At 51.2% G+C, this 23742-nt stretch overlaps 2 protein-coding genes across 5 annotated transcripts in view; one reads left to right on the forward strand and one right to left on the reverse strand.

The window, feature by feature from the left end:
• The window catches only part of SUGP1 (SURP and G-patch domain containing 1), a 46038-nt gene extending 29772 nt beyond the window's left edge, over positions 1-16266 (reverse strand). The window contains exons 1-4 of the mRNA XM_032170213.2: positions 16189-16266; positions 11877-12048; positions 4945-5048; positions 728-955 (exon numbers count right to left, since the gene is read on the reverse strand). Of these exons, the coding sequence (XP_032026104.1) occupies positions 728-955; positions 4945-5048; positions 11877-12048; positions 16189-16222 (538 nt within the window). The 5' untranslated portion in view covers positions 16223-16266. The remainder of the gene's footprint in view (positions 1-727; positions 956-4944; positions 5049-11876; positions 12049-16188) is intronic.
• Positions 16267-16534: 268 nt separating this feature from the next.
• The window catches only part of MAU2 (MAU2 sister chromatid cohesion factor), a 37212-nt gene continuing 30004 nt past the window's right edge, over positions 16535-23742 (forward strand). For 2 of the 4 annotated variants that reach the window (XR_004250826.2, XM_032170225.2), the window contains exon 1: positions 16535-16857. Coding sequence is in view for 3 of the 4 variants with exons in the window: in XM_032170225.2 (XP_032026116.1) it covers positions 16582-16857 (276 nt within the window). In the remaining variant the exon portion in view is untranslated. The remainder of the gene's footprint in view (positions 16858-23742) is intronic. The other 2 variants (XM_032170223.2, XM_032170224.2) reach the window with 1 other exon arrangement.

The raw sequence follows: 23742 nt of genomic DNA on the forward strand, positions 1-23742 counted from the left end.
CTCTGATCCGCTCGGACACACAGCCAGAAGCAAGGGATCTCAAAGCTGTCATGGCACAACTCCACAGTCACTTCAGTCTGTGCTGTCAGGGTGATGTGACCTCACCGGCCAGCCCTCCACACAGTTCAGGTGTCACAGGGACTCGTCCTGAATGTGGACGGGGCGGGACTTGCTGGCAATGCTGTCACCACAGCCACCCCCCTTTGCCCTCCTACACTGGGGGGTCTGGACAAGCTCACCCATGACCAGTGACCGTCCTTTCCCAGGGTTGAGAGAGCACCCACCAACCTGTGGCTCATACCTCTGGCCTAAACTCAGGGGACAGGTAACCCATGGTGAGGGGCAGTGCTTTGGGGCCTCAAGGGCTCAGCTGAAGAGCCTTAGAAGCTCCTCCTAGAAGGCATGTGAAGATGCCCTTTTGGAGCAAATGCGAGAATGGCATGCGCCCCTGCCCTGGCTGGGATGAGCCACTGCATGAGTGGAAGATGGATCCCACTGCTCCCAAGATGAAGCCCACGCGCTGATGCCCAGCTACACCCCAGCCCCGCCCCTCACCCTCCTTTGCTCTCCTCATCCCAGAGGACCCGAGGCTCAGCTCGGAGGTCTGGTGGCTGCAACTCAGCCCAAAGCACCCACGCCCCTGGTAGCACTTGCCCTGCCCACCACAGATCCCACCTGCTAGAGCACGGGCACTGGTGGTGGGGGAGCAGCAGCTCCCACAACTTACCTTTGATCTCCAGCCACTGCTCATAGTCCTCCTCCTCGTCCTCGTCAGGGGACTGGAAGACACTTGGGCGGTGCGCCACGGGCAGCTGCTTGGCATGGGAGTAGCTCTTCACGGGGCCCGGCAGGCTGGCCAGCCCCAGGCCTGTCCGCCTGCTGATGAGCAGGGACCTCTTCCCGGCGCTGGGGGTGGGTGTGCTGGGAGGGGCGCTGGGCGCACTGGTTGGGGCGTCTGGTATAGAAGGAAGGATATGCGCATTCGGGGTCTGCAGGGCACCTCTCCCAGCCTAACCCAGGTGCTGTGGGCCCCGGGGGAGCTGGGTCCTTGACTTCCAGAACTCAGAGGCTCAGAGAAAGCCACCCTGATTTTACAGATGGGGACAGTGAGGCAGAGAGCAAAAAGACTCGTTGTGGTCCCCCAGCCAGAAGAGAAGAAGCCTGGGGCTCTGTAGGAGGCCGCTCTGGCTGGAGGCATCTCAGTCACGCTACACCCACAGCCTGGGGACAGTTCTGGGGACAGAACGTCAGTTCTGCTGGGTAAGACCAGAGTCCCTGAATCCCAGTTTACAACCATTCCCTTGGAGGTCTGTGGCCAGGCTGACTGGCCGGGGCCAGCCTACTGGGTGTTCTCAGCCTGAGACCTGATGGAGAAGGGACTCAAACCAGCCTTCCTCATTCTAGGATGAATTTGGCCTTGGGTTAACTTTCCTTAGCTGTTCCCTAGGAAACCTGACAGGGGTTGAAGACCAGCTGTATCACTAGCAACAACGGGCTCTGGTCGGTAAACCCCAAAATCAGAGACATGGGCAGAAGCTCCGTGGGTGACGACTTACCCACCTGGCATGTCACACTGCACACCTGTAGGCGACCAACCTACAGACAGGGGTCCCATTCTTTGCACAGGCATTGCTGCCCACTGGGGAAGGCTGGGAATCCCCTGGGGCGCTGACAAGGGGGCCGGGTGAAGACCTGGAGACCAGCCATTCTAGCCCACACCTTGGTGTCCAGAGGACCTACAGTACAGAAGCACCCACAGCAAGGCAGGGGATGGGGCAAGGCTGGTGTGTGACAGCTTCAGGAAGAGCCGTGAGTCTGGTGGGGAGCAGCATCATAAAATTGGCCAGCTCACCACCCTGAGAGCAGGACTAGGGCCCCCAGATCATGAAAGAGGCTGGCTCTGTACTTGGGGGCCTCATCTTTTTTTTTAGTGACAGGGTCTTGCTCTGTCACCCAGGCTGAAGTGCAGTGGTGCAATCATGGCTCACTGCAGCCTCGACCTCCTGAACTCCTGGGCTCAAGCAATCCTCCCGGCTCAGCCTCCAGAGCAGCTGGGACTACACAGGTGCACGCCACCATGTCTGGCTAATTTTATTTTTATTTTTTGCAGAGATGGGTTCTTGCTAGGCTGTCCAGGCTGGTCTCACACTCTTAGATTCAAGCGATCCTCCCACCTCAGCCTCTCAAAGGGATTACAGACACGAGCCACCATGCCTGCCAGGGGCTTCATCTTTTTAAGCCTTAGCTTCATAAATGGAAAGTGTGGAAATGGAGGCAACCAGCTGCTTACAGAACCCAGTGAGATTTAGATGGACCATCTAGACCTAAAAAAAATAACGTCAAGTAAGAGAAAAAAGCTTGGAACAAAACGCACACTATGTTGTCATCTGTGTAAAGGATCAAACATCTGAAACTACGGCACACACTGCTTGACTGAGAGGACAACAGGAGTTGTCAGACACACAATTTCTCGACAGTTACTTCCTATAACAAAGGGGCATGGGAGGACTTCAACTTCTGGTATTTTTCTTTTTTCTTTTTCTTTTTGAGACTTAGTCTCGCTCTGTTGCCCAGGCTGGAGTGCAGTGGCGTGAGCTCGGCTCACGTGAGGCGAGCTGGTTGCCTCCCAGGTTCATGCAATTCTCCCACCTCAGCCTCCCAAGTAGCTGGGATTACAGGGGTGTGCCGCCAAGCCCGGCTGATTTTTGTATTTTTAGAAGAGACGGCGTTTTACCACGTTGGCCAGGCTGGTCTCGAACTCCTAAGTTCGGGAGATCCACCCGCCTCGGCCTCCCAAAGTGCTGGAATTACAGGCATGAGCCACTGTGCCCAGTGAGCATTTTTCATGATTAAAAAAGATCAGAAGTATCAAAGGCAAAATATTACATCTATGAATTCTTTTTTGTTTTCTTTTTTGAGATGGAGTCTTGCTCTGTCGCCCAGGCTAGAGTACAGTGACGCAATCTCGACTCACTGCTACCTCCACCTCCTAGGCCCAAAAGTGATCCACCCATCTTAGCCTCCCCATTAGCTGGGGCTAAAGGCATGCACCACCATGCCTGGCTAATTATTTGTATTTTTTTTGTAGAGAGGAGATTTAGCCACGTTGCCCAAGCTGGTCTTGAATTCCCGAGCTCAAGCGATCCTGTCCCCTTCAGCCTCCCAAAGTGCTGGGATTACAGGCATGAGCCACCGCACCCGGCTGACATCTATTTCTGAGTGAAGAGAATACGAAGTGTGTTATCAGACGTCTACCAAAGGGAAACAGAGGTAGAGAGAGGTGTCCCTCCAGAGGATTCAGTGATAGCACAGGCGTGGTCTGCCTGCACGGAGCAAGGGACATGGCAGGCACTGAGTCCACATTCCCTGGCACACGGGGTGGTACCCAATGAACACGGGTGCCCCAGTGGTCATTGTTGGGTGCCCCCAGCTGCCTGCCCACCTAGCACCTCAGCCGCAGCAGGCCCCAGAACGTGCTGTTGTCTGATGCAGCTCAGGTGTCTCGGGCCAGCCCAGTATCCCTGAAAACCCTGTCTGCAGAAGACCTGCTCACCCCTGCAGGTGGGTTCAAGTTGACCCAGCTTGGGGATGCCTCCCATCTCCCAAAGTGGTCCCACAAGTGTGAGGAGGACTTCATCATGGCTCCACCTGCCTCAGACTGAAATCTGACCTATCTGTCTCTGCTCCTACAGAGTAAGCACATTGAGTGCAGGGTATACATTTGCTCCCTTGGTAATTTTTTTTTTTTTGAGACGAGCCAGGCTGGAGTGCAATGGCACGATCTCGGCTCACCGCAACCTCCACCTCCTGGGTTCAACCGATTCTCCTGCCTCAGCCTCCCAAGTAGCTGGGATTACAGGCGCCTGCCACCACGCCCGGCTAATTTTTGTATTTTTAGTAGATACAGGGTTTCACCATGTTGGTCAGGCTGATCTTGAACTCCTGACCTCAGGTGATCCACCCGTCTTGGCCTCCCAAAGTGCTGGGATTACAGGTGTGAGCCACTGCGCCCAGCCTGCCCCCTTGGTATTAATTTACATATTTATTACTTGGGCTGGGTACAGTGGCTCCCGCCTGTAATCTCAACACTTTGGGAGGCTGAGACAGGTGGATTGCTTGAGCTTAGGAGTCCAAGACCAGCGTGACCAACATAGCGAAATCACAACTCTACAAAAAATACAAAAATTAGCCAGGTGTGGTGGCATGCTGCTGTAGCCCCAGCTACAGGGAGGCTGAGGTGGAAGGTTTGCTTGAGACCCAGAGGTTGAGGCTGCAGTGCGCTATGATTGCACTACTGCATTCTAGCCTGAGTAAGAGTGAGGCCCTGTCTCAAAAAAACAAAAATTACTGGCTGGGCGGAGTGGCTCACACCTATTACCCCAGCACTTTGGATGGGCGGGCAGATCACGAGGTCAGAAGATCATTCTCGTAACACAGTGAAACCCCATCCCTACTAAAAAGATACAAAAGGCCGGGCGCAGTGGCTCATGCTTGTAATCCCAGCACTTTGGGAGGCTGAGGCGGGCAAATCACAAAGTCGGGAGATCAAGACCATCCTGGCTAACACAGTGAAGCCCCATCTCTACTAAAAATATTTTAAAAATTAGCTGGGTGTGGTGGCGGGCGTCTGTAGTCCCAGGTACTCAGGAAGCTGAGGCAGGAGAATGGCGTCAACCCGGGAGGTGGAGGTTGCAGTGAGCCGAGATCGCACCACTGCACTCCAGCCTGGGCGACAGATCGAGACTCCGTCTCAAAAAAAAAAAAAATTATTTATGTATTATTTATTTATTTATGCCTTTGGTGCATGCATGGGTGGAATGAGGGCGATCTATGATTACGGGTGAGCAGAAGGAGTCTGAGGTGGGACCCGTCACTTCCCACGTGCCCAGCAACCCCAGGGGGAGATGCAAGGACAGCACCAGGAAAGGGGAGGCCTACACTCACCTGTGCTGGTCTGTGCCTTCTGCAACTTCAGAAACTGCTGCAAGAAGCTACCATCGTTGGCAAACTTGTTGGAAACGCAGGAAGAGTTGTGTGCATTTGTGATTCTAGAACCAACACAGAGGACAGAGAAGGTGAGGTGGCTAGAGAAGCAGTGAGGGCACCAGAGGACGAGGATGAGGATGAGGACGAGGCCATCACCTCGCTCATCACCGCCCCTAACTCACCCCAGCATTCTCACCTACTGGGACCCCAAACTGGCCCCCAGAGATTTCGGGAGACTACTGTGAAGTGCGCACAGCAGGCTTCAGTATGGTAAGCTGGGAACAATCTTGTTCTGATAAAAGCAATACTCCATGTATTATCTCTGCCTGAATATTAACCCTCCAGGTCCAAATGGCTCTCCAACAAGATGGCTCCTGCTCTCTCTGCACAGCACCTGTCCTCCCTTGCTAGTTAATTATCTGGGTTGTTACTGACTCATGTCTGTCCTCCTGCTAGACCTTAGAGTTCTCCAAGGCAGGGCCTACATATCTCTCTCTCTCTCTGTCTCTCTATCTATTTATACGAAACGGAGTTTCACTCTGTCGCCCAGGCTGGAGTGCAGTGGCGCAATCTTGGCTCACTGCAACCTCCTCCACCCAGGCTCAAGAGATTGTCATGCCTCAGCCTCCTGAGCAGCTAGGATTACAAGCATGTGCCACCACACCTGGCTAATTTTTGTATTTTTAGTGGAGACGGGGTTTTGCTATGTTGGCTGGGCTGGTCTCAAACTTCTAACCTCAAGCCATCCTCCCACCTCGTCCTCCCAAAGTGTTGGGATTACAGGTGTGAGCCACCACGCCTGACCTATTTATTTATTTTTAAGAGACAGGGTCTTGCTCTGCTGCCCTGGCTAAAGTGCAGAGTGCAATGGTGTGATAACAGGGACTACAGGCATGTGCCACCCTGCCTGGTTAATTTTTTAAATTTTTTTTTTTTGGTAGAGGTAAGATCTCACTATGTTGCCCAGGCTAGTCTTGAACTCCTGTCCTCAAGCAATGGTCCCACCTCAGCCTCCCACGTCGCTAGGACTAAAGGCATGTGACACTGTTCCTGGCCAATGCCATTTTTTTGACAGGCATGAAAGGCAGCTCTGACAGCAGTATATCAGCTGTGCCCAACTGTGATTTAAATATATCTAGGCCCCTGGGTTTGCCTTTGTGTTAACTTGTTAAAAACATATTTTTTAAACAGTAAAACATATACTTTGCAAAAAAAAAAAAAAAAAAGGGGGAGAGAGTGAAGATAAAATATAAAATGCCCTATGATTCTTCCAGCAAGATTGCTTTGGCTGTTTTCTTAGAAATGTCTGATGCCCAGGCCGGACGTGGTGGCTCATGCCTGTAATCCCAGCACTTTGGGAGGCCGAGGTGGGCGGATCATGAGGTCAGGAGATCGAGACCATCCTGGCTAACACAGTGAAACCCTGTCTCTACTAAAAATACAAAAAATTAGCCGGGCATGGTAGCAGGCACTGTAGTCCCAGCTACTCAGGAGGCTGAGGCAGGAGAATGGCATGAACCTGGGAGGCAGAGCTTGCAGTGAGCTGAGATTGCGCCACTGCACTCCAGCCTGGGCGACAGAGCGAGACTCTGTCTCAAAAAAAAAAAAAAAGAAATGTATGATGCCCAAAGAAATGCTTGCAGACCCCAGCTCTGAGCTGCAGGCCCACATGGGTAAAGAAACACAGGCTTTGGCTAAGCATGGTGGCTCATCCCTGTAATCCCAGCTACTTCGGAGACTGAGGTAGGAGAATCACTTGAGCCCAGGAGTTTGAGGCTGCGGTAACATATGATTATGCCACTGCACTTCGGCCTGGGCAACAGGGTGAGATCATGTTTCTTTAAAAAAAAAAAAAAAAAAAAAAAAGGAATAGAGGCTCATTATGGAACAAATGGAAATGCAGAAAAACTGAAATAAGCCTAGGCAATATGGAGAAAACCCCATCTCTATGAACAGAACAAAAATTAGCTGGGTGTGGTGGCGTGTGCCTGTAATCCCAGCATTCCAGAGGATCACCGGAGCCCAGGAGGTCAAGGCAGAAGTGGGCCACAATCATGCCACTGCACTTTAGCCTGGGTGACACAGTAAGATCATTTAAAAAAAAAATAAAAAGAAAAGAAAAACTGAAACAGAAAGGAATGGGAAAACCCAACAATGTCTCCCTACTTTGCAACAGCCACTATTAACACCGGTATATATCTTTATCTTGCTCTCTAAATTAGAAGTCAGAGGAAATAAGGCTGTGATCACAGCACACACTCTACTTCTTCCATTTCCTACTATAGCACACCATCCTGCTCCAATCTCAAATTCCTCACATACACTGCTTTTTAAATCCGCATGACATTCCACCATATGGATGTACCCAATGGTGCTAAAGGCTCATGGAGTCCACAGGGCTAGCCTTTTTCCTTTAAATAGGAAAAAGGAATAATTTTTAGTTCATCAGAACTAAAATAACCTAAATACATCAACAAGGGGCACTGGTTAAATAAATTATGGGCCATCCACAGTGAAGATGGGGCAGCCCTGAAAAGTTGAAATTTTAGACAAGCAATCAAATACAATGTTAAAGGAAAAGCAAGGCCGGGTGCGGTGGCTCACGCCTGTAATCCCAGCACTTTGGGAGGCCGAGGCGGGTGGATCACGAGGTCAGGAGATCGAGACCATCCTGGCTAACACAGTGAAACCCCGTTTCTACTAAAAATTAAAAAAAAAAATTAGCCGGGCGTGGTGGGGGGCGCCTGTAGTCCCAGCTACTCAGGAGGCTGAGGCAGGAGAATGGTGTGAACCCAGGAGGCAGAGCCTGCAGTGAGCCTAGATCACGCCACTGCACTCCAGCCTGGGCGACAGGGTGAGACTCTGTCTCAAAATAAATAAATAAAGGAAAAACAAAAGGGCAGGATATAAAACAGCATCTACAGTGTGGTTCTACTTACATCAAAATACATTTGAATTAAAAATTGTTGGCCGGGCGCAGTGGCTCATGCCTGTAATCCCAGCACTTTGGGAGGCCGAGGCGGGCGGATCACGAAGTCAGGAGATCGAGACCATCCTGGCTAACATGGTGAAACCCCGTCTCTACTAAAAAATACAAAAAAAAATTAGCCAGGTGTGGTGGCGGGCGCCTGTAGTCCCAGCTACTCAGGAGGCTAAGGCAGGAGAATGGCGTGAACCCAGGAGGCGGAGCTTGCAGTGACCCAAGATCGCACCACTGCACTCCAGCCTGGGTGACAGAGTGAGACTCCTTCTCAAAAAAAAAAAAAAAATTGTTACAAAGGCCGGGCGTGGTACCTCACACCTGTAATCCCAGCACTTCGGTAGGCCAAAGCAGGTGGATCACCTGAGGTCAGGAGTTCAAGACCAGCCTGGCCAACATGATGAAACCCCCATCTCTACTAAAAATACAAAAAATTAGCCAGGCGTGGTAGTGGGCACCTGTAATCCCAGTCACTTGGAAGGCTGAGACGGGATAATCACTTGAACCCAGGAAGCCAATGTTGCCATGGGCCAAGATCACGCCATTGCACTCTAGCCTGGACAACAGAGTTAGACTTCATCTCAAATATAAAAAAAAAAAAACTGTCAGACAAACACATGGGGCCAGGAGCAGTGGCTCACACCTGTAATCCTAATGCTTTGGGAGGCCAAAGTAGGAGGATCACTTGAACCCAGAAGTTTGAAACCAGCCTGGGCAACATAGTGAGACCCCATCTCTACACAAAATTTAAAAATTAGCTGGGCATGGCAGTGGACATCTGTAGTCCCAGCTACTCAAGGGGCTGAGGTGGGAGGACAGCTTGAGTCTAGGAATTCCAGGCTGCAGTGAGCTATGATAGTGCCACTGCACTGCAGCCTGGGTGACAGAGTGAGATCCTGCCTCTGAAATAAAACAGGCCCAGCACGGTGGCTCAAGGCTGTAATCCCAGCACTTTGGGAGGCAGAGGCGGGTAGATCACCTGTGGCCAGGAGTTCAAGACCAGTCTGGTCAACATAGTGAAACCCCATCTCTACTAAAATACAAAAAAATGGCCGGGCTCAGAGGCTTATGCCTGTAATCCTAGCACTTTGGGAGGCCGAGGTGGGAGGATCAACCTGAGGCCAGGAGTTCAAGACCAGCCTGGCCAACATGGTGAAACCCCATCTCTACTAAAATACAAAAATTAGCCGGGCACGATGGTGGGTTCCTGTAATCCCAGCTACTCGGGAGGCTGAGCAGGAGAATCGCTTGAGCCCAAGAGGCAGAGGTCGCAGTGAGCCGAGATCACACCACTGCACTCCAGCCTGGGCAGCTGAGTGAGACTCTGTCTCAAAAAATTAAATAAATAAATAAATAAATAGCCGGGCATGGTGGTGCACACTGGTAATCCCAGCTACTCGAGAGGCTGAGCAGGAGAATTGCTTGAACCCAACAGGCAGAGGTTGTAGTGAGCCCAGATGGCACCACTACACTCCAGCCTGTGTGACAGAGCAAGACTTGTCTCAAAAATAAATAAATAAATTAATTAATTAATTAATTAAATAAAATAGAAAAACACCTCAACACTCAACCAGTGCTTGTCTCTGAGTTGCAGAGTTATGAGTGACTTTGGTTTTTTGTCTACCTCTCTTCTACTTCCTGGATTTTCTACCATGTACATGAATTACCTTTAAAGTTTTAAAAAAGAAGGAGTAGAAGCAATTTGATATGAAAGAGAAGGTTCAATGTTGACACAAACAACCAGGACATTCTCGGCACCCCTCAGTTCCCGGGCCTGCCCCCATACTCACATCCTGAGCACTTCACTCAGGAGGGATCAGTAAGAGGTAGGGACAAGGAAAGACAAGAAATCACATTCGGGCTGCAGAGTACAGCAAACGGCTCCCACCTGAAAACCACTGGTAACAAATGCTGGGAGATAAAAATGCTGGTTCTTGGCCGAGTGCAGTGGCTCACACCTGTAATCCCAGCACATTGGGAGACCGAGAGGGGCGGATCACCTGAGGTCAGGAGTTTGAGACCGGCCTGATGAACAAGGAGAAACCCTGTCTCTACTAAAAATACAAAATTGACTAGGCGTGGTGGCGCATGCCTGTAATCCCAGCTACTTGGGAGGCTGAGGCAGGAGAATCGTTTGAACCTGGGAGGCAGAGGTTGGGTGAGCTGAGATCGCGCCACTGCACTCTAGCCTGGGCAAAAAAAAAAAAAAAAAAAGAAAAAGAAAAAGAAGGGCCGGGCGCGGTGGCTCACGCTTGTAATCCCAGCAATTTGGGAGGCCGAGGTGAGTGGATCACGAGGTCAGGAGATCGAGACCACGGTGAAACCCCGTCTCTACTAAGAATACAAAAAATTAGCCAGGCGTGGTGGCGCGCGCCCGTGGTCCCAGCTACTCGGAGAGGCTGAGGCAGGAGAATGGCGTGAACCTGGGAGGCGGAGCTTGCAGTGAGCCGAGACTGCGCCACTGCACTCCAGCCTGGGCGACAGAGCAAGACTCCATCTCAAGAAAAAAAGAAAAAGAAAAAAGAAAAGGCAAGAGCTGCTGGGTGCAGTGGCTCACACCTGTAATCCCTTTGGGAGGCCAAAGTGGGAGGATCACTTGAGTCTAGGAATTTGGGACCAACCTGGGCAACATAACAAGACCTCATCTCTACTAAAAATAGAAAAAAATTAGCCAGGCATGGTGGCACATGCCTGTGGTCCCAGCTACTTGGGAGGCTGAGGCAGGAGAACTGCTAAAGCCCAAGAGCTCAAGGCTTTAGTGAGCCAAGATCCCACCACTGCACTCCGGCCTGGGTGACAGAGCAAAACCCAGTCTCAAAGAAAAAAAAAAAAGGAAAAGCTGGAGCTGGGACAAGGCCTTCGGGAAGGTTAACACACTCTACACTCCAGACCCCAGAGGAAGGGGCCTGCCTCTCAGATTATCAACCTTCAGCCTGAAAAGCTTGGATCTGGTCATCCTCATCACAACATCACCCCTTGATCAAAACCCTTGGTGCCCTCAGTGTTTCTCAGGACAGGCAAGTGGAAACCCTTGCTAAGCTATCATCCACCTGCCACTCACTAAGGGACAGCCCCTTTGGTACAGCAGCTTAGGCTGGCCCTCCACATATGGGCTCTCTCCCCTTCCTGCCCTCTGCTGGGCAGGCCTTTCTCTGCTTCCTCAGTGGGCCGGTTCCATCTGGGCTTTCAGGATGCAAAGCTTCTCTGTGGCCTTACTGTGGCCATGGGGCCTGGGAACACACTGCCTCGTGTTATCTTCCAGGAGCTCTGAGGCGGCACCTGCATCCCTTTGCTAGTAGTTTGTGACCCCATGAGAGCAGAGGTTTTTTTTTTTTTTTTGGGGACAGAGTCTCACTCTATGGCCCAAGGTGGTGTACAGTGGCACGATCTCAACTCACTGCAACCTTTGCCTCCCAGATCCCAGAGATTCTCGTGCCTCAGCCTCCTGAGCAGCTGGGACTACAGGCACGTGCCACAATGCCCAGCTAATTTTTTGTATTTTTTAGTAGAGATGGGGTTTCACTATGTTGGCAAAGCTGGTCTCAAACTCCTGGCCTCTAGTGATCCTCTGCCTCAGCCTCCCAAAGTGCTGAGATTACAGGTGTGAGGCAGCACACCTGGACTCAAGGCAGAGATTTTTACTGTTATACCCCTTCCCTCTGCACCACAGCTGTCTGGCAGTAAATAACTGCTGAGTGGATGAGTTGGCAGGCTGTCCTCTGGGCTCCCACATACCCCTCATTTCTCTCTTGCCACAGTGAGCCTCCCAAGGGCATCTGGGTCATTCCTTGGATCATCAGGCTACGGCTGGGTGCAAGCACATGCTGACTGCCTTCACAAGCCAAACCCTGTGCTGGTGACCCTCAAAGACTCCCATCTAGGCCCCATCCAGGCTCCAGCAGGCACTTACTCGCCAGGATGTGGGGGCTGAGGGCTGGCCACCTGATTCTGCTTGGCTTTCTGTTCCATTTTGGCTTCAATTTCCCGTTTCTTCTGAGCGATGAGCTCTTCCTGGTGAAGGATGTTCATGTTCATTTTTCCAGATTTAGGGGGAGCAACCCCAAACCACCGGTTAGCCTTTCCTGGGGAGGGAAAAGGAGTACGTCAGAAATCACCTTCACTCCACAAACACCCCAAGAAGCTGTGACAGGCCAGAGAGCAACTGCTGTTCAGATTAATTTATATGTCTATTAGTTCATTTATTCAGCATCCAACACTTACAGAGTGCCTGCTGCATACCACACCCTGTACTTACTAGGTGCTATGCAAGACAGCGCAGGTCTCTGCCCATGTGGGACTCGCTTCAGGCTGGGAAAACAATAGACCCATAAGAAAAAAGTAACTTTTGGGCCGATGTGGAGGCTTGTGCCTGCAATCCCAGCACTTTGGGAGGCAGGGGCAGGCAGATCACCTGAGGTCATGAGATTGAGACCAGCTTGGCCAACATGGTGAAACCCCATCTCTACTAAAAATACAAAAATTAGCTGTGCATGGTGGCATGTGCCTGTAACCCCAGCTACTAGGGAGGCCGAGGCAGGAGAATTGCTTGAACCAGGGTGCCACTGCACTCCAGCCTGGCAACAGAGCAAGACTCTGTCTCAAAAAAAAAAAAGTAACTGCACAATGTGGTAAGAGCTCTGCTGAAAACCAAAAAGGGTGAAAAATAGTAACAGGGGAGTACATATGCAGGTAGGGCAGCCAGAAAATAAACACTAGAGGAGACATTTAAACCAGAAAAAACAAATAAGAAGCCAGCGTCATGAAAAGCCAAATGGGAGATGATCTGGGCAGAGGAAGGAGCGGATGTGAAAGCTCAAGGCAGGAAGAAGCCTGGTACATCCAAGGAGCAGCAAGTGCCCAGCATGGTCAGAAGGGCCTGCTCCAGGGACAGGCAGAGGTGGGGCATGTCAGAGCATCTGTGCTTTATTATAAGGGCTTTGGGGAGTGATGGAGAAGCGCTAAGATGAAGAATGACAAGATCCATTGGGTCTTTTTTTTTTTTTTTGAGACAGGGTCTGGCTCTGTTTCCCAGGCTGGAGTGCAGTGGTGTGATCTCAGCTCACTGCAGCCTCTGCCACCCCAGCTCAAGCGATCCTCCCACCTCAGCCTCCTGAATAGCCGGGATTACAGGCATGTACCACCTCACTTGGCTAATTTTTAAATTTTTTCATAGAGATGAGGTCTTGCTATAGTGCCCAGGCTGGTCTCAAACATTCTTTCCACCTTGGCCTCCCAAAGTACGGGGATTTATAGGCATGAGCCACCGTGCCCCACTGGCTTTTTTTTTTTTTTTTTGAGGCAGACTCTTACTCTGTCAGCCAAGATGGAATTCAGTGGCACCATCTCGGCTCACTGCAACCTCCACCTCCCAGGTTCAAGCGATTCTCCTGCCTCAGCCTCCTGAGTAGCTGGGATTACAGGCGTGAGCCACCACACCTGGCTAATTTTTATATTTTTAGTAGAGTTAGGGTTTCGCCATGTTGTCCAGGCTGGTCTCGAACTCCTGTCCTCAAGGGAGCCTCCCATTTAAGCCTCTCAAAATCCTGGGATTACAGGCGTGAGCCACCGAACCCAGCCTTTTTTTTTTTTTTTTTTTTGAGATGAAGTATTGCTCTTTTCCCCCAGGCTGGAGTGCAATGGCACGATCTTGGCTCACTGCAACCTCCACCTCCAGAGTTCCGGCGATTCTCCTGCCTCAGCCTCCCGAGTAGCTGGGACTATGGGCATCTGCCCCCAAGCCTGGCTAATTTTTTCGTATTTTTACTAGAGATGGGGCTTCACCATGTTGGCCAGGTTGGTCTCGAATTCCTGACCTCAAGTGATCCACCCAACTCGGCCTCCCAAAGTGCTAGGATTACAGGCGTGAGCCACCGCGCCCAGCCGCTTTTTTTTGTTTGAGACAGGGTCTCGCTGAGTTGCCCAGGCCAGAGTGCAGTTGCATGATCATAGCTCACTGCACCCTCAAACTCCTGGGCTCTAGAGATTCTCTCACCTCAGCCACCTGAGTGGCTAGACTACAGGCACACTCCACCAGGCCTAGCTATTTTCTTTCATTTTTTGTAGAGACAGGTTCTTGCTATGTTGCCCAGGCTAATCTTCAACTCTTGTCCTCAAGGGAGCCTCCAATTTAAGCCTCCCAAAGTGCTGAGATTTTAGGCATGGATCACCACACCTGACCAATATCCACAGGGTCTTTTTATTTTTATCCTGGCTACTAGGTAATCATTCTGGCCAGAGAATCCACAGGCAACAAGATCAGGGAGGCTCACTGGCCCCAAGCAACAGAAAACGATGTCTTCAGACTAGAGTGATAGCATGGAGACAGGGAAGACACCTCAGAGGTTCCCCATGGGACTCAGAATAAAATCCAAATTTTAAAAGTCTGAGCCGGGCATAGTGACTCACACCTGTAATCCCAGCACTTTGGGAGGCTGAAGCAGGCAGATCACTTGAGGTCAGGAGTTCGAGACCAGCCTGGCCAACAATGGTGAAACTTCGCCTCTACTAAAAATACAAAAAAAAAAACTGGCCAGGTGCGGTGGCCGGCGCCTGTAATCCCAGCTACTCAAGAGGCTGAGGCAGAAGAATGGCTTGAACCCGGGAGGAAGAGGTTGCAATGAGCCTACATCGCGCCACTGCACTCCAGCCTGGGCGACAGAGCATAACTCCGCTTCAACAAAAAGAAAAAAAGAATTCTAAAAGGCCATTTTCAAGGCCCTGCCAGATGGTTCCCCTCCCTTCTGCTTCATCCTTGACATTCTTCAAAAGGACAAGCCCATCCTACCACAGCCTCTGCATTTACTGGCCCCGCTCTGTGTGGAAGGCTCCACCCTCCACGGATTCCCATAGCTGGCATTCATCGTCTTAACTCAAATGTCTTCTGCTTAAAAAGGCCTTTCCTCGGGCCAGGTGTGGTGGCTCACACCTTTACGTAGTCCCAGCACTTTAAGAGGCTGAGATGGGGCTGGGCGCGGTGGCTCACGCCTGTAATCCCAGCACTTTGGGAGGCCGAGGCGGGCGGATCACGAGGTCAGGAGATCGAGACCATCCTGGCTAACACGGTGAAACTCCGTCTCTACTAAAAATACAAAAATTTAGCCGGGCGTGGTGGCAGGCGCCTGTAGTTCCAGCTACTCGGGAGGCTGAGGCAGGAGAATAGCGTGAACTCCGGAGGCGGAGCTTGCAGTGAGCCGAGATCGCGCCACAGGGCTCCAGCCTGGGCGACAGAGCGAGACTCCGTCTCAATAAAACAACGACAACAACAACAAAAAAAAAGAGGCTGAGATGGGAGGATCCCTTGAGCCTAGGAGTTCCAGACCTGCATGGGAAACGTGGCAACACAAAAAATACACAAATTCGCTGTGTGGTGGCGCTCACCTGTGGTCCCAGCTACTTGGGAGGCTGAGGTGGGAGGATCACCTGAACCCAGTGAGCCACAGTGAGCCGTGATTGTGTCACTGCACTACAGCCTGGGCGACAAAGTGAGACCCTGTCTCAAAAAAAAAAAAAAGAAAAGAAAAGGTCTTTCCTGACTACCCAGTATCAGCAGCCTCCACTCTCCATCTCACTTCATACATAAGTCTTTGTAGATATTTTCTCACTAATGCACTGACACCCCAGTAGAAAGCAACCTCCAGGAAGGCAGGGCCCTGTTTCGGTCACCGCTGCATGCGTAGCGCCTAGCACAGTGCCTGGCACACAGTGAGCACGCCCTAAGTATTTGCTGATGGGCAAATGCATTCTATTCTAGGGAAGTAGAAAGGTCAAGGCTTGCAGCAAAGTGAGGGTCAAAAGACGCGGGAAAGTGTGTCAAGGGAGCCTCAAAGCACTTCGGAAAAGCAGCTTTTCCAGAAAGCGGGACACAGGCCAGAGGGCAGCTGCTACGAAAAGAGGGGTGCAGGGACAGCCCAAGGTTGCCGCTGTATTGGGGAACGGAGGTTGGAGCAGCCCTGAAGGCGGTTGTTTCGGAAACGGGACGCAGGGCCGAGCCGGGTGGCGGCCTCTACGGAGATCCGTGCGTCCTCAGCAAACCAGGCGGGGGCGGCCAGCAACCTGGGTCTGGGGTCTCGAGAAACCAAGAGGTGCAGAAGCCGACGCTGTGGGCTGCCCCGGGGCTGAAGCGAGGGATCCACGGGTCGCAGCAAGACTGACCCGAGGAGTAAGGGGAGACACCTAGCCCCAGCGACCCAGACGGGCGCCTGAGGGGAGGCGGGGGCTGTTACCTGCAACATCCCGGTTGTCCATCTTGAGACTCATCCAATCCCACAATGCTCCGGCGCCACTTAAGGGGCCCTGTTATAGTGTGCATCGCCTGATGGGAGATGTAGTCCGCCTCGGTCAGACTCGCCCTATTACTGCGTAAACGACTGGGTTTTTTTTCACCTCCAGAAACGAAAGCCTCAGCCTATCGGCGATGCCTAAGTCCCAGTCACGGAAACCAGAAGGCGTTGCCCTTTCTACACATTCCCGGAGCGGCGGTCATCCCAAATACAAACTACATGTTCCAGGATGCTTTGGGCGGCAGATCTCGCGGAAGACGCGAGGAGAGCCCGGCCCCGTCTCGCGCGCCTGCTTCCGCCTCCCTGTGGCGGCGGCTTGTTGTTGTGGAGGCCAAAATGGCGGCTCAGGCGGCGGCAGCGGCCCAGGCGGCGGCGGCCCAGGCTGCGCAGGCCGAGGCGGCTGACTCGTGGTACCTGGCGCTTCTGGGCTTCGCTGAGCACTTCCGCACTTCCAGCCCACCTAAAATCCGCCTGTGCGTGCACTGCCTGCAGGCCGTGTTCCCTTTCAAGCCGCCGCAGCGCATCGAGGCCCGTACACACCTGCAGCTGGGCTCCGTTCTCTATCACCACACCAAGAACAGCGAGCAGGCGCGCAGCCACCTGGAGAAGGCGGTGAGCGCGGGCCGGGCCGCGAGGGAGGAGTCGCGGGCTTCTTGCAAGACCTGGGCTGACGGGTCGCGACCGCGGCGGGCGGGGGCCGCTCCTCGGCGACCTGGGGGCGCGACCTCCGTCAAAGCCGCAGGACCCCCCCGCCCGCCTCTGCCGGACCCCAAAGCCACCAGCCTCTGAGGGGACACGAAGGCCTCGCCCCCCACGCCTTATTTCCCGTCTCTGGTGACAGGGCTCCAGGAGCCCCGTCACCGTACTCTGAAAGTTGCCTGTTCTTGGGAGCAACAGGATCCGCAAATCGTCTGGTTTTCAGAAGGATCCCACCTGTTGGTGGCGATGGGGACATCACAGGGTCGTGAAGCTACTAGATCCTCCTGGTTCAGCTTCGGGAGCATCAGCCCCAAACGCTTCCATCTAAAGTGACTCGGGATAGGGGTTGGCGGAGGCGAGACCCCTGGCATTCCCCCCGGGAATCTGAAGTCTGGTCTCTCAGGAACCTGGAAGGGCATGCTTCTCCTTGGACACGGAAGTTTGGTACTCGTGGTTTCTGGAGGGTCTTGTGCCCCTATCAATAATGCCTGGTGTCATACGAGGGAAGCTGATACCCAGAGTCTGGAGCTGGTCATTTGAGGCCTATGAGGAGGAGAAACGGGTTCTGGATGCCAGGCCCCGCTGTTCAGTTTCAGTATTAGGGAATTTCGCAGCTCCTGCTTTTTCTCCATCCACTGGTGACTTCTACCATCCATTAGTCCATCCTCTTCCGAGTGAGTCCCTCCCCTGACCCAACTTGACTTGTGTCATCTTGGTGCCTCAAAGAATGTGGGAGAGTGGCTGTCATTCTGCCCTTTAATAAACTTTCTTTTTTTTTTTTTTTTTGAGACGGAGTCTTGCTCTGTCACCCAGGCTAGAGTGCAGTCGTGCGATCTCGGCTCACTGCAAGTTCCGCCTCCCGGGTTCACGCCATTCTCCTGCCGCAGCCTCCCGAGTAGCTGAGACTACAGGTGCCCGCCACCACGCCCGCCTAATTTTTTGTATTTTTTAGTAGAGATAGGGTTTCACCGTGTTAGCCAGGATGATCTCCATCTCCTGACCTCGTGATCTGCCCACCTCGGCCTCCCAAAGTGCTGGGATTACAGGCTTGAGCCACCGGGCCCGGCCCCTTTAATAAACTTTCTAGGGCCAGGCTCAGTGGCTTATGCCTGTAATCTCAACATTTTGGGAGGCGGAGGCGGGCAGATCACTAGACCCCAGGAGTTTGAGACCAGCCTGGGCAACACAGTGAGACCCCGTCTCTACAAAAAATACAAAAACTAGCTGGGCATGGTGACGCGGGCCTGTAGTCCCATCTACTCCAGAGGCTGAGGTGGGAGGATCAGCTAAGCCCAGGGAGGTCATGGCTGCAGTGAGCAGTGATCACGCCACTTCACTCCCAGCCCGGGTGACAGTGAAACCCTGTCTCAGAAAAAAAAGATAGTAATAAGGAAAAAACAATAAAATTTCAGGCTGTGGAGTCGTTTTTTTCTCACAGCAGCGCTGTGATCCCGTCAGACCCCTGCCTCCCTTTTGCCTTTTACCCAGCTCTGTCCTGCTGGAATAGAGAAGTATTGAGAAGAATCAACTCAGATTTTAAAAACTCATTAATCTCAGGTAAATCCAAGCCCACCCTCAGCTATTAACAAGTTGCCTTGAGGAATAGATCAAACTTTTGTTTCGCAGACTGCAAAGTTGGAAGGAGACTTTATTTTATTTTATTTATTTGTTTATTTTGAGAGGGAGTTTCACTCTTGTTGCCCAGGCTGTAGTGCAATGGCAGGATCTCAACCCACTGCAACCTCCGTCTCCCGGGTTCAAGTGATTCTTCTGCCTCAGCCTCTCGAGTAGCTGGGACTACATGTGTGTGCCACCACACCCAGCTAATTTTTGTATTTTTAGTAGAGACAGGGTTTCACAATATTGGCCAGGCTGGTCTTGAACTCCTGACCTTGTGATCCACTCCCCTCGGCCTCCCAAAGTGCTGAGATTACAGGCGTGAGCCACTGCGCCTAGCCCCAGATAATTTTTTTTTTCTTTTTTTTTTTGAGACGGAGTCTCGCTCTGTCACCAGGCTGGAGTGCAGTGGCGTGGTCTTGGCTCACTGCAACTTCCGTCTCGTGGGTTCGAGCAATTCTCTTGCCTCAGCCTCCCGAGTAGCTGGGATTACAGGCGTGCACCACCTCATCTGGCTAATTTTTGTATTTTTAGTAGAGACAGGGTTTCACCATTTGGTCAGGCTGGTTTTGAACTCCTGACCTCAAGTGAGCCGCCCATCTTGTCCTCCCAAAGTGCTAGGATTACAGGTGTGAGTCACCACATCTGGCCAGTTTTATTTATTTATTTATTTTGAGACAGGGTCTTGCTTCATCACCCAGGCTGGGGTGCACTGGCGTGATCTCAGCTCACTGCAGCCTTGACCTCCTGGGCTCAAGCAGTCCTCCCATCTCAGCCTCCTGAGTAGTTGGGACCACAGGTACGCACCACCACACCCAGCTAATTTTTGTGTTTTTTGTAAAGACAAGGTCTTGAACTCCTGAGCTCAAGCCATCCACCTGCCTCAGCCTCCCAAAGTGCTGGAACTACAGGCTTGAGCCATTGTGCCAAGCGTGGAAGGTGACTTTAGTCCTCACTTGATCAACTGCCTTGTTTCAAAAGAGAGGCATTATGGGCCCAGAAAGGTAAAGTGATTTGCCCAAGGCTGCACAACAAGTTATTGACGAAACTGGACTCAAACTCCAGCTCAGTGATAACCAGGTTACATGCCAAGATGATACATCATTATTGTTTTGAAGTTTTTTTTTTTCTTTGATTCATTCAACAGATATTTGTTCAGCTCATGCAGGATGCCAAGCCCTATTTTTGGTGCTGGGGGATCAGCAATGACTAAAACAGTTTCTGCCCACATAAGCCTAGGTTTTCGTGAGGAAGACAAATGATAAGCATATAGTAAGAGGTTAGGCAGTGATGGAAGAACCTTGAGAACTGGACCAGGGAGAAGGGATGGAGTTGACTTGGAGCTATTTTTGGCAGAGGTAGTGAGAGAGTCTCTATTTGTGGGAGTGACATTTGAGCAGAGGCCTGAATGGGTGGGGCAGGGAGCCTGGAGAACCACTCAGGGGGTCAGGTTGATGGCAAGGAGTGCCTAAGCTGTCGGGGACTGGCAGATGGTATCAGGGTCTCTCCAGGGTCATGATGAGGCTGAGATGAAATGAGGCACCAGACTTTATTGACTGGGAGGGGTCTGGTGGCCCAGCATCTCCAGTGGATGTGCTGGTTCTGAAACTCTCCTTTCTCTCCATGAACAACTCCCACCACCTGCCTTCCCTTGTCTCCCAGGGCTGTTCAGCCTGTTTCTGGCAGTGGCTAATAGTCACTGTGTGTACCGTTGTATTTCGCCCACTCAGCCCTGTCTAGGAGAAGCAGTCATGCTGCAAATTGCTCGCTTTACTGCTTGGCTTTTGGACCCATAATTTAAACCCTTCTTGTGAAGTGCCTTTGCTCTGTTAAATGGAACTTTGAATCTTGAAGGGTCTTCCGCTGAGCCACATGATGCCCTCTGTAGCTCACACCAACTTTATGCCTGGAAATCCCGTTCTTTTTGTCAGTCGCATCCCAACTGAACATTTTTCCAGCTTTTAGTTAAAGTGATGTTTTCTATACTGTTTTCCTTCCACCAACGTTTGTGAATTCTTTTTGTGTTACAACGTAAGCGTGCTTTCTTTCATCTTCATTCTTTATTAATTGTGCATTTTTTCCCAATCAGGGAGCTATCAACTTTTATTCTTTCCTTCCCCAGAGCTACTTAATAAAGAATCATACGTTCTCTGCTTAGAGGTGGTTTGCTGGTTTCTAGTTCTGAAAAGCAAATGGCTGAAGAGATTCCAGTATCTTCTCGGAGAGCCAACCCAGTATAACAGTATTTTGCAATATTTTGTGACTTTTCTCCTTGCTCATTCTCTCTGCTGTTCTTTTTATTTTTATTGTTACTTTTATTTTATTTATTTATTTTTTGAGATGTAGTCTTGCTCTGCCGCCCAGGCTCTGGAATGCAGTGGCGCAATCTTGGCTTACTGCAACCTCTGCCTCCCAGGTTCAAGCGAGTCTCCTCCCTCAGCCTCCCAAGCAGCTGGGATTACAGGCGCCCACCAACACACCCAGCTAATTTTTGTATTTTTAGTAAAGACAGGGTTTCACCATGTTGGTCAGGCTGGCCTCGAACTCCTGACGTCAGGTGATCCACCTGCCTTGGCCTCCCAAAGTGCTGGGATTACAGGTGTGAGCCACCATGCCTAGCCTATTTTATTTTTTATTTTTTTGAGAAGGAGTTTCACTCCTGTTACCTAGGCTAGAGTGCAGTGGTGCAATTTTGGCTCACTGCATACTCCACCTCCTGGGTTCAAACGATTCTCCTACCACAACCTCCTGAGTAGCTAGGATTACAGGCATGCGCCACCATGCCCGGCTAATTTTGTATTTTTAGCAGAGGCAAGGTTTCATCGTGTTAGTCAGGCTGGTCTTGAACTCCTGACCTCAGGTGATCTGCCCACCTCAGCCTCCCAAAGTGCTGGGATTACAGGCATGAGCCACTGCGCCCAGCCTTATTTTTATTTTTTTGAGGCAGAGTCTCGCTCTGTCACCCAGGCTAGAGTATAGTTGGTGCAGCCTCAGCTCACTGCAACTTCCACCACCCAGGTTCAAGCGATTCTTGTGCCTCAGCCTCTGAAGTAGCTGGGATTACAGGCATGAGCCACCATGGCCAGCTAATTTTTTGGATTTTCGGTAGAGACAGGGTTTCACCATGTTGGCCAGGCTGGTCTCAAAGTGACCTGAAATGATCCACCCTCTTTGGCCTCCCAAAGTGCCGGGATTACAGGCATGCCACCACACCCGGCATGTCTCTGCTTTTCTTGACTGAACTAATTTTCTCTAACATAGTGCTTAGGTAAAACCTATTATTGGCCCCTGAACTCAGTGCTACATCCAGCTTTCCTATTGTTTTCACTGTCTTTTGCTTTCTCTCTAAGAGACCCCAGCCTCCTTGGCCATCACATTTTTATTTAAGTTATTTCTCTTTTATCTGCTTCTGTCAGTTTCTAATGGTCTCCTCAACTGCATTTTTTTTTTTTTTGAGACAGAGTCTCACTTTGTTGCCCAGGCTGGAGTGCAATGGTGCAATCTCAAATCATTGTAACCTCCGCCCTCCGGATTTAAGCGATCCTCCCACCTCAGCCTCCTGAGTAGCTGGGACTATAGGTGTGTGTCACCACGCCTGGCCCTCAACTGCATTTTAAGTCTTCTAGAAAGATATATAACATACTTACTCATCTGCTTCATCAAGTCAACTAACTTTGAAAGAATCATCCATTAAATGTCCCCATCAAGCCAGGTGTGGTGGCTCACACCTGCAATCCCAAGACTTTGTGAGGCCAAAGTGGGCAGATTGCTTAAGCCCAGGAGTTTCAAGACCAGCCTGGGCAACATAGCAAAACCCTGTCTCTACCAGAAAAAAAAATATATATATATACACAAAAATTAACCAGGCATGGTGGCACATGACTCTGGTCTCAGCTACTCAGGAGGCTAAGCCAAGACAATTCTTTTTTTTTTTTTTTTTTTTTTTTGAGGCGGAGTCTCGCTCTGTCGCCCAGGCTGGAGTGCAGTGGCGCAATCTCGGCTCACTGCAAGCTCCGCCTCCTGGGTTCACGCCATTCTCCTGCCTCAGCCTCTCCGAGTAGCTGGGACTACAGGCGCCCGCCACCACGCCCGGCTAAGTTTTTGTATTTTTAGTAGAGACGGGGTTTCACCGTGGTCTCGATCTCCTGACCTCGTGATCCGCCCGCCTCGGCCTCCCAAAGTGCTGGGATTACAGGCGTGAGCCACTGCGCCCAGCCTCCCCTTTAACTTTCTTACTTTTGATCACAGTCCCTTTTATCCCTTGGCCTGGGAAGTGCACCATCATTCTTAGGTTTTCCTGATTTGAAAGCCACCCAAGGACTAAATGCCGCCTCTCTGGAAGAACTTACTATTTTCTGTAATCCAGGCAGTCATTCTTTGAACAGTGGTGTTTTCTGACTGCGTATGCCATGCATGCTTTCTCTGTGTCAGTGCCATGCGTGCTTTCTCTGTGGTTAGAACAGGGCTGCTTTTTAGTGGTGGTTTTGCTCATCTGACTTAGAAAGCAGCTCCAGACTGTGCTGGTCAGATACTTAATTCTGCATCCAGGTTTAGGCTGAGCATCTATGGTTCACTTTCTCAGCAAGTGATTAAATGCTTCCTTTTCTCTTAAGACCCAACAGGGCTCGGTTCTGAGCCTCTCCTCATCAGGCCCAGCGTGAGCAGTTCTTTCATTCTTCAGGATCACGACTGTGTCCTGCTAAATTCCATGTCCCATCTGCAGGGAGCAGAGACTTGTACAGAGCTGGCCGTTATGCAGTTTCACGAAGAGATCTGTGCTTCCTCCTGTTTTTGTTTCTATTTCCTTCCCTCTCACTCTGAGTCACCTCTGACTTCAGGATGTGAAATCTGTTTAGGAACCATCACTTCACGGTTCTGTGCCAGCTGGTCCCTTCCTCTCCCACCCCAGTTCTTCTACTTCCTGATTGCCAGTTATTGTAGCATCATTGGCACCTTCTACATGCCAGGCCCTGCATTGGTGCTTCACAGAGCAAGGTCTCCCTGGATCTTCAACAAATTAACAGGGTAAGGCCCACCTCAGACTCACCTGTGATGACACCCAGCCACTGCAGGAGAATGTGCTTAGCCACAGTCACACAGCAGCAAGAGGCCAGGGAAGATGCTAAATGCTGTGCTTCCATCCCAGAGGTATTGCAAGCATTAGGGTAGTTTAAAAAAAAT

The sequence above is a fragment of the Hylobates moloch genome, unplaced genomic scaffold (assembly GCF_009828535.3).
Source record: "Hylobates moloch isolate HMO894 unplaced genomic scaffold, HMol_V3 SCAFFOLD_12, whole genome shotgun sequence".
NCBI classification, from domain to species: Eukaryota; Metazoa; Chordata; class Mammalia; order Primates; family Hylobatidae; genus Hylobates; species Hylobates moloch.